The sequence below is a fragment of the Rhamphochromis longiceps genome, linkage group LG4, assembly GCF_057381845.1.
Source record: "Rhamphochromis longiceps isolate RC_006_pf linkage group LG4, R_longiceps_female_GT1.1, whole genome shotgun sequence".
NCBI lineage: Eukaryota > Metazoa > Chordata > Actinopteri > Cichliformes > Cichlidae > Rhamphochromis > Rhamphochromis longiceps.
The window spans coordinates 31,830,424-31,841,276 of record NC_140560.1 but is presented as its reverse complement, the minus strand read 5'-3'; the positions used below and the strand labels follow the sequence as shown (position 1 = coordinate 31,841,276).

The following is a 10,853-nucleotide window of genomic DNA, read 5'->3' as shown; positions in this document are numbered from 1 at the left end:
ATAGTCACAAACACATGATCTATCAAACTCATTTTAGAGTCTGTGCTGTTTATGCAACTCCCGCCCCACCCCTTCCAAAGAAATGAGTTATTTAAAGAACTGCTTGCTGTCACTAGATGGTGATGTCTATCTTTCTATCTAGCGTTAGTAAGCCTCTTATACATTATACTACACTAATGTGCCAAGATCTTCATTATGAGTAACTACACATTTGATAAGAACTTTGAAACAAATCAGTTTTCTTGGTAACAATTTTTATTATTTTTCTCCTACTGTCAGTTCTTAATTCGTTGGACAATCAACCTCGCGAAATGTGTCACATGAACTTGAAAGAACATAAAAGTGAAAGATATCAGCTGCAAACATCTGGCTGTTATTAAAAAAAAAAAAAAAAAGGGTAGCAAAATTAATTTTATACAGGGGTAACAATTCAGTAATGTGTAGTGTTTCGTACATTTTTTGTAAACAAGAACACCGAAACAATATGGCAAAAATAAGATGTGAGGGCGAGAGGAGGTTGAACTTAAGAGACTGAACACTGGTTGGCAAGAGACATTTACAGAAACAGCATCTTAATGGGTCACATGTACAAATGTCATGTACACAAATGTTTTAAAACAGTCGCACAGAATCATGACGTTTTTCCACACACAACAGCATTTCTGCTACATACGTCACACCGTCACTCCTTTTGTCCCTGGATTACTGTGATATGAGGTATACGTGAGGCAAATTCTTGCCTCAACATGGCAACATATTATTTCAGATATTACAGCATTGCATTCAGTCTGCCATGTTTGATGATTGCTTAAATGAGGCCATTAGGGCACAAAGGGGTTCAGCGACTCGGTCAGCAAAGTGATATAATTTCCAGCATTCGGGGCCAGTCGTTTCTATGGAAGACAGCGCAGTTATTGTTATGTTGTTGTCTTTACATAAAGTACATTTCCAAACCAGCGAGAAATTACATTAAACATTTACGAGACAATATTTTGTTGCTGTACTTCTAAGGAATAGGCACCCAATTTCTAACAGGACAAACAGGCTTGGTACTGCCAGCACAAGCAAAAGCTCTAAATGTATACAACATATTTCTCTATGTGTATACATGTTTCTGAGCTGAAGAAATACTTGATCACTATCACATTTTGTCATTAAAGTCAATATGAAAGCAAAGCTGATAAACTCGAGTAACAAGTCAAACTAAAACTAGGGGGTTTGAATTACATTTACATTATCCCAATTAAATATTAGCATTTCTAACCCCTCCCTAAAAACAGGAGGAGAAAGATCAAATCCCAGTTTTCCCATATCAACCCTCCCCTCATCCCATATGCTCAGCCCCAAGAACCCCCATCTGCATACAACATGTCTGATGTTTGAGCTTCCTTGATCCGACATGGTACTTTACTCAATGTAAGAAATCGGTTCAAAGTGCTAATTGAAATAAGAGGAAGAACAGAAGAGGAAAAGGGGAAGGCCATTCTATCGCTGTCCAACAGCAACCTCTATTGGCCAAAGAAAAGCCTTAACATCATTTTTGTTCTCCAAAAATACACCAAGGACAACATTTGACCCCTGAACCAGCCCCCTTTCTTCCTCAATTTGGATTGGAAGATGCCCAGAATGATTAAAACTGTTCTTTTACATAATATATATTTTTATAAATATATATATATAGATATATGTATTTATATATGGCCCTTATTGAAGCAAACATGAGTTTCACATTGACATTAAAGTACCATAATCTCTATATAGCCAAGTAGAAAGTGTTCTCAGTGTTCAAGTGAGCTGGCAGCAGTCAGTTTATGTCACACTCATTCAACAAGTAATAAAACATAAGAAATATCATCTTTGAAGTCGCAAATTTACACTTCTGAAAAGAGTGCTCACTGCACCTCGTAAGCCTCTCCTTTCTCACTTTTTCCTGAGTAATACTTTAACCTTGTAACAGACAAACACGTTTTATTTTGTTTTTTTTTGCTAGTTTTATTCTGGGCTAATCCCTGCCATCGTGGTTATTTCTATGTTGTAAAGTTGATTGCTCAAACACTTCAGCTCGTTGAAAAAGAAATACGTCTGGCTCTTACCCTACACTTACTGAAAAAGTTCATAATTAATGACCAAACCTAATGTCACTAATGTGACCAGAATAAACAGTAAAGTACATATTTAACTTAAAATTACAGATACTTAAAAAAAAAAAGAATAATAAAAAACTTGCATTTGCAGGAAGCCTTCCAGGCTCATTGCAGGAAGAGGAGTGGGCACAAAGACAAAGCATCAGTATAATTAAAATATAGATGTCACTTAAAAAAATAACAATAATAATAATAAAATAGGAGCACTGAAAAATTAAAATAAGGACATCAACTTTAACAACAGAGCATTTACTCGTTCTCAGGCTCTCATCTGTAGCTTTGGCTTGTCGGAGTTTTGGAACCTGTACTTACTGGCTCATTGACATCAGATAACAAACTACTATACCCTGAGAATTCAGACACAGGTGTCCGTATCCTGTGATCCACCTCCCTGCCAGAGTCAGTGCCGTAAGACAAGCCTCTGCCATCTGACTTAAACTGGGAGCCAAAGGCCTGGGCAAAGTTTTCAATCTGGTAGGAAGGCTTAGAGGAGTCCAGAGAGGCCAGATCCTGCGAGGGGGCCAGAGGGTAGGCTGCCGCTGTACCATTTTTGACAGGCGGGTGGTCCTTCTGGCTACTCAGGTCAGATGGGCTGATCTGGTAGGATGAAGGGGGAGTGGAGGAGTGCTGTTTCTCCATCTGTTCGGTGAGCTCCTGAGAAGGGGTGAGCTGCTGGTGTGTGGAGGCCTCCAGGCTGCCCAGGTGGAAGCTGTGCTGTGGTGAGGAGCCTGTCAGCATCGCAAAGTGAGACTTTGGCACAGAGGAGGACAGCGAAGGCAGCGACTGGCCAAACCCGCACTCCAGTGGGGACGTAGTGTAGATGTTCTTGTCAGCGTAGATGGGATTTCCTGGGTGGGAACCAGTGAAGGGTCCTGAGGCAGGAGGTCCCAGAGGGAAGCCTGCACTGTGGCTGGTGCGCTCCAAAGCTTGCAGCAGGAAGCGGGAGTATTCGTGCATCATCACAGTCTTGTCTCCTGATGGGCTGGGTGTGTTGGTGTTGTGGCTGATGTCAGCACCATCAGATGTGGTAGGGTTCAGTGCCACATGTTGGTCATTGATGTCGAAGTGAACATCCTGGTGTGAGTTATCAGGTTTCTGGGCATAATGGTCCAGCAGACTCTGCAACACTTCATCAGGGATCCCTGACTTGTCAAGACTAAGAGAAGCATCGCTGTCCATTACACCAGAAATGCCACCCTGGATTACAGAAGGCTGGGAAGACAAGTGGATGCTTACATCATACTCAGTGCTAGATCCTCCAGCTACAGGAGGTCCCGAGGCGTTTGCATTGTTTGCTGCTTGAAGGTAGCGACGCTTCTTCAGAAACTGCATGGCGTCATCGTAATTGCTGCTGGCGGGTCCGACTTTAGCCCCATTACCCTGCAGGAGCCCAAGGCCATCCATACCCCCACCCTGCTCCAACGTACCTGCTTTGACCTGTCCCAGACCTGCTTTATCCAAGCCCTTACGATTGGCCTTTTTGAATGCCATCTTTGGAGCTTGGCCGTTGTGGCCTTGTTGCATTCTAGGGTCTGGCTCAGTAGAGGAAGAAACCGCTTGATTCTCCAGTGAGTATTCATGGATAGTATAGCCTCCAGATACAGCCCCATGCATGTGGGATGCCCTCAACCCCCCTCCATCTCCCTTCTTCTTTTTGCGCTCCCCTCCCTCTCCAGAATTTTTAGACCTTCCCCTCTTCCTACCGCCACTCCCAGCATTTCCCTGAGTGATCCCATAGCTGCCATTACCCATTTCTACACAACTCAAGTCCATCATGCCAGGATCCAGCCCCTTCTTTATGGCTTCTCCACAGGTTCGCTTGTGCTTAAGCAGTCGGTCTGTCCGAGAAAAATACTGAAACAACACGAGTTGCATTTAAAAATGACTCAACTTATTTTAAAATAACAACAGTACCAATAAACCCTTTTGATGGATAGCAAAGAGGAGGCTTTAATTAGTTCACAAACCTGTTGGCAGGTCTCACATCTGTACGGCTTTTCTCCACTGTGCGTCCTTTTGTGTCTTTCCATGTGGTATTTCTGAATAAACCGCATGTTGCACTGGTCACAGCTAAATGGCTTCTCTCCTGTTACACAAAAACAGACACTCTATAGGTTAGTCATCCTTTAGTGTGGTAAAAAACACATAATGACTCGAGTTTGCATTAGGCCCCTGGGTCATATGATTAGTTGTCATAAATTACTCACCACTGTGGATTTTCTCGTGTCGCTGGAGGAGGTACTTCTGAATGAAACTCATGTTGCACTGAGTGCATCTAAAGGGTCTTTCACCTGAAATAAGATCACATGATCACTGTGATGTTATAATAACTCATGTGATATAGTTCTTTAAAGCAGGATATACACATAACACGTACCCATGCACAACTTACGCAATTGAGGACAGTATTTACAAGCCGTCTGTGTGTCATAAAGGTGTTTATTCAACTTTGGCAGTCTGGCAGCTTGAACAAATACCTGGCTCACTCAACACAAAATGTGTGTGTGTGGGTGTGTCACTGCTATTGCAACACACGGCACTGGATTTCAGAGGTGCTTACCATACCTTATTCTCTCAATTTTGCCTCTTAGAGTAAAGCCCATTGTTTTAAGGAAGAGAGAAAGAAAAACTTCTTCTCTAACTTTTCTTTTTATAAAAGGCATGTATGAGGTCTGTTTATTAAAAAGGAAGCAGCGCACAAAAATCAAAGACCATTCTCAATTTAAATTTATTCAAATCTCAACTTAAAAATCCTCTTCCTGAAAATACAGAGTGACTTTCAGCACACCTGCCACTTTTAGAAAGTGCTGTGGAAGTCCTGATCTGACCTCTTGTACTTATGCCTCTGCAATCTCCACTAGTGTACCTCCATTAAGCCAAAACACTAAATGTGAATTTCATTTTCAAGGAAGGAGGAAAATTTGGAGAATCAGCTGGATGTTTGTGCAGGTCAAAAACTTCTGCGCTTTAGACCCACCTCATGTTGGTACACACAATCCATGATACGGACACAATTAAGTGACACAAAGTGGACGGATGGGGAGATATGTAAGGTACACCTTAAGTGTGTAGTAGAACTCTGCATTGTCAGCCTTACCTCTGTAGATTAACTCACGAAGCAAAAATCCCATTAATGACATAATGCTTATGGTATGCTCCTCATCAAATGTGCCACCTTAAAGCTTGGACTCCTCAACAGAAAACTCCTAAAATCTGCCCCTTCTGCACTTAGCACTTCAGGGATGATCTTCCACATCAAATTCTACAATAGAAATTTGGGTTTTCTCTCTGTACACCCCAAAGGAGATCTGGCACATTAACACTAGCTCCTGGCCTGCTCTTTTAATCAATTTTCTATCGTCTATGACGATACATTTATCACACCACAGCTAAACATTCAGACAAAGAGCAAACAAAGGAAATAAAACATTTCTCAGACAAGGTCTGGAGGAGCCAAATTATATTTTACTTGATAACGAGACAGAAAGATTAACCAGCATGTGCACTTATGCACACATACAGGGATTTTATTTTTATTTACAGGAACTTCAATCAGCAAATGGATTAAGCTTTATTGTAACCAGAAACTGTAATACAAAACCTTAAAAGAAGATGGATTTAATTTAGAAGTGGCAGCTAGTGCGATCATGTGCCCTTGTAAGCAGCAAACAACACATTTACAATTAAGCTTAATTATAGAAAAAAGGCATGGGTTCCCCTATGATGAGTAGTGATAAAAGGCTGTACAGGTAGAGGATAGGCCTCGCATCATATTTGTGTTTGCCTTTCACGAACAAAGAGCATCTAAAACAACCTGAATGTTAGGATAGCAGTGAAGCTCATGGCCTGGGATAACCTCTATTAAATGAAGCAAATTCAATAGATTTGATTAATCCAAAGCACTTAGTAAATACTGGACAAAGAACTATTTGAAGATAATATTACAGTAGAAAAGCAATAAGCTACGATGCATGGGCCAATGCAGCATCTGCCAAATGACATCATCATTTCCTTCCTTGTATTTATTGTGCTAACCACTGAGATAACCCACAAGGAAATGCACAGAGCAGAAAAATCTAAGCACTGTGGTGAAATCGACACACTACAATACCTGTGTGAATGAGAACGTGTCTGCGTAGATGATAGGAGCTTCTGAAGGATGCATTGCAATGTTCACACATGTGAGGCCTGGATCCTGGAGACAGGTTACCTCCATCTGCATTCAGCATCACTGACTGCTATAGAACAATACAAGAGAGAGGGGGATGGGTAACAATTAGCCATCTTTCTCTAGATACATTCTCTACAGAATGTATCTAAAATATCACTGTCTGAAAAATATTGCACTTTTTTGCAATTGGTAAAATCTTCTAACTCAAAATGCATAATCTATTTTTTCAACATTAAACTCAACTTGCACTTAAAGCTCCATGTAACTCACAACAGAATTGAAATGAAACAGATGTTTGTAAATACATTGAAATCTCTGGTCCAGTAACAAAACTGTATTAAATGTAAAGTGATTGTATTACTTCACTTTGCATTGCTTTGATTAAAGTTGATTGAAATAGACAAAATACTTTGTGCCAATCATTTTTTTATGCACCCCCCCCCCCCGGACATTCTTTTTTTTTTTGTTTCTGCCAAAAGCAAATTAGCACACTTGTATGTTCTTTGTGATAATTATTGATGTGATGAGGACTAACTAAAATATGGTTGCATTCAGTTTTATAAATACAAGACAAACCTTTGCGTCACTTCTCTTCTTTCTTGGTTTACCCTCCTGTCCATCACCATTTGACCTTCGACCTTTTTTCCCAGTGGGCTCCTTTTCTAACTGACTTGGCAGCTGTGAGGATGACAATAGGAGAGGGAGAGGGCCGTGAGAGCGAGCCATGACAAGAAAAATCACTTGATTGAAGGTTAAAGGCCTGCAGTCTCAAACTATCACGCAAACAGATCCACGTTTGCTGCTTATGCAAACAAACAAAACGCTTGGACAATCTCTTGTAATTGTCTCTTGGAAAGTGATTGCGCAAGATGTGGTTCTAGTGGGCAGAATTTATTGTTCTTTTATGGTTTAGCAGCCTCTAACTCACCACTTTTCATCTACTATTCTTACGAAACTGCACACTTTGCAAACTAAACATTCAAAATGACAACTTCTTAGTAAACTTCACTGCAACGAATGCCATTAATTCAGAGAACAGGAAAATGAGTGCCTTTTCTTCTATTTGTTTGCCTTCCTGCCCTGCAATTTCTTTCCCAGTAAGCACACTACTCTCCTCACTGCCATATGGAGGCTGGCGGGACAAATGTGGGTGCACCTGCTGTTTTCAAATCAGCCCAGTCTTTAGGTCAATCTGGGGAAAGTCCAACCAAAATAAAAAGGGTCCAATTTTGTCTAGACTATGGAGTATTTAAAAGACAACATTTTGTAGGCATTGGTTTATTACCAGAAAAGGAAAAAAACATCTGGTAAAATGTAAATATTTTTCACTATCTTATGATAATTATTAAGCAATTTCTTTTTTTCTTTTTTTTTCTTTTTTTAAAGTATTACATTTATAAAACACTCTTTTACTGCAACTTGCTATGAAAATCTGTGGATTCTAAAGGCTCCCAATGTTGTGTAACAAAAAATGTTAAACATCAATTTTAAATGAATGCTGCTCAATGAAGACAATAATTGGCTGTTTTTCCATAAACAACACTGGCGAACTCTGACGGCTTGCTATTGTTAGGAGAACATGGATGTGTATATTTGTATCTGAATGAACACAAAGGAGATCTGAAATGAAGCACGTGCTCAAACAAGACAGCTGTGTCCTCGCCACGACGTTCTCATTCATGCCGAGGCTGGATGACGTCACCCTTCTAACCAGAAAGAGAAACTACTTTGCATTTCATGCCGTCAATAGATTTAACGCCCAACTTATGATTAGAACACAAACAATTAAGGATTTTATGCTCAATTTCTTTGTTATATATGGTGTAAAATTCAATATTTCTAAATGTTATTGCAAATCTTTGTTTTGGTACATTCGGGGGAATAAGTTCAGAAAATAACGCAAGTGATTGTTCTCTTGTTTTGTCCAGCGAAGGCTCAAAAATGCTTCAAGAAAAACCATTGATTACTTTAATAAATTAAATGACTTTTTAAAATATTTGTATCTATAACCTGATAATGGGAAGAAATTCAACTTTTAAAAAATCATACACATGTATGACTCACTTACAAAACTGCTAGAAATGAATCACAGTCTGCAATCCTCTCAGAAATACTTACACTGCCCATGTTGAGATCGTGCACCAATAAATCTTGGTTGTTACCAACATTCACCTCCAGCAGCTCTGTGCTCTTTACCAGGCCACCAGGGTAGAGAGGCAAGCGATAATCGTGCTCTGTCAGCTTCTCCTGCTTGATACCTATAGTGTGAACATAGTCTCCCACACCTGCACATCCCAGGCTGCCAGCCTGGTTGTCCATGGTGCAATCAGGGGAGTCACGCTCCTTCTTCAGGATCATTTCTTGAGGTGGAAGGTCCTGCATTACGGAATGGGCAGCCAGCCGTGTGAAGCTGGTGACAGGTGGGAGATGGCTGAACATAATCATGCCTGCTCCAAAACTGGAGTCCATGCTCCCGTTGCAGCGCAGGAATTCATTCCCTAGTTTGTCTTGAATGATGCTCATGGTGAAGGCTGGCGGGCAGGAAAACTATGTGGTGAAAATCAATGTGATCCTGTGAGGAAAAGAATGACAGCAGGACTATAATATTACATAATCACAATAAACTTTAAAGGATAACTATAACTAGCTATCAGGATGTGAGGACATACAAATAATAGTCAATAGACAACAGTTATGGAGCCGGTTAAGCTTAGCCTACAGGAATCGGTGTCACGGTCTCTGATCTCACAACTAGACGCTTAGTCGGATTAAAGTGACGATTTGTGGGTCAACAAAAGGCTACAGTCTCGAACAATGACAAGTGCAAATAAGCTGGTGGTACACTGTGCAAAATTCTTTTCCCAATTACTGTGTGCGTGCTCGATATTTTACAGGACAAAAAGGTGACAGCCAGAGCTGTTCTGGTCACAACATGAGAAGTGGGGACAGGATTGAACTTGTATGTTAATCTGTTTGATGGTGCTGTCTGACCCAGTCATCCTATTTGAATGAGCTTATCAACGAGAGCTCACACGGGCTGTATTAGAAAGGCTGATGGTGTAATTACGTGGCTGCTACATAAACAACAGCAACCAAGGGGAACAGATCCGAGCACATGCTAGTATGCCAGTTTTGATCATAGTGAGGATAATGCATGAACACAGGACCCGTTTATTATCTGACCCACCGTGTACTAGACCACAAAGCAAGTTCCATCACAGAGAGCTCCAGGTAGTATTTCCAGTTTCTGAAACCAGAATGGGATGTTTACATCTAACACATAACCAAGATATTAGTGTGCATGTAAACATACTCAGGCTGGAGCCAAATGCACGCATCTGAACAAGATCAGGAGTTAAAACGTCATTATTTACATCCAAATCTAATTTTACCAATATTTGCTAAGATGTCTGTTGACATTATGATTCCCAGGATAATAATACAACCGGACAAAAATACAATTATATGTTGAACATGTCTCTCACCACTCCGCGAGTGCTTTCTGCCTGCAGCCTCTTGGGGTACGCTAGCAGAAATAACCAACTCAGCTAGCAAAAATCCAACTTTGTAAATAAAATAAATAAATAAGTAAATCAAACTTAGTCGAAGTACTTAACTATGGGTTTTTTTAATGCGCTAAAGCAGATAAACTGTGTGCTCCCATATGGACATTTAGGAAAACTACCGTTCGTCTTCTATGAAATTAGCTCCCTGGCTAACCATCTGGCTAACGACTCTTGCGGGGCCCTTCTTTGTGATGCAGGAGCAGGCAATAATTAATATCGCCATGCAATAACAGCAAGCAGATTTACGATGAGAAAAACGCCGAATGATGCGAATACGAATGGGAAAACGACTGTAATACGAAGAGAGACATTTCTTTCAAAGCATCTGAACAAAGTTAGTTAAGTACTTTTTTCTTAACGCTGGGTTTGAATATTTGAATTAGAGGCAGGTATCACCACAGAGGTACACACAAGCCAACCTAAATCTGTGAGGTGGAGAAATGATCAAGGACAAAAGCTGTTTTGAGTCGGAAGATGAAATAAATGACTACAACTTACATCGTGTGCTATTATTGAGGGGCTTCTTTAAATGTTGGCTTTGTTTCCCGGACAGTTAACCGATTGTAAACGATGGGAGCGACAACACGGGCATGACCCATAACAAACGGCCCACACAACCCCAGCGAACAATGATGCTCGCCCGACTAGCCGAGACGGCTAACTTAGCCGCTAACTAGCGGTAACGTTGCTGCGCTCCGCTTTGTTGTCTGTCCCGTACGAGGAGTTCAAACACAGCTCCCGCCGACCCTGTAACCAAAGTTGGATTTTATAAATTTATCTTACCGGTGCAGGACCATGACCCTGCTGCTTTGGCTTGCGTGGTTTACCCTCAGCTGTCCGTTTTTTAATATCTAGAGCCAAAACATTGTTCTCCCGCAGCTGCTGGGTTCTTCCATCTTTGCTCGGCGCGGAGCATTCTGGGTCTCGCAGGCGGACGCGTCCTAAACACAGAAAAAACAAACCACCTCCTAT

At 40.9% G+C, this 10,853-nt stretch overlaps 1 protein-coding gene across 3 annotated transcripts; it reads right to left on the bottom strand.

The window, feature by feature from the left end:
* Positions 1-379: 379 nt before the first annotated feature.
* Positions 380-10,808, bottom strand: znf281a (zinc finger protein 281a). Of its 3 annotated transcripts, XM_085404549.1 has the most exons (8): positions 10,665-10,800; positions 9,503-9,562; positions 8,434-8,887; positions 6,892-6,993; positions 6,256-6,382; positions 4,352-4,435; positions 4,112-4,230; positions 380-3,998 (listed from the first exon to the last, which is right to left on the bottom strand). In XM_085404549.1, exons 3-8 carry the CDS (start codon positions 8,836-8,838, stop codon positions 2,412-2,414), a joined length of 2,424 nt encoding a protein of 807 aa, XP_085260675.1. In that variant the 5' UTR covers positions 8,839-8,887; positions 9,503-9,562; positions 10,665-10,800; the 3' UTR covers positions 380-2,411. The 3 variants fall into 3 exon arrangements, with proteins under 3 accessions (XP_085260675.1, XP_085260674.1, XP_085260676.1); XM_085404548.1 differs by lacking the exon at positions 9,503-9,562 and having other exon boundaries at positions 10,665-10,808; XM_085404550.1 differs by lacking the exon at positions 9,503-9,562 and having other exon boundaries at positions 6,256-6,379; positions 10,665-10,808.
* Positions 10,809-10,853: the final 45 nt, after the last annotated feature.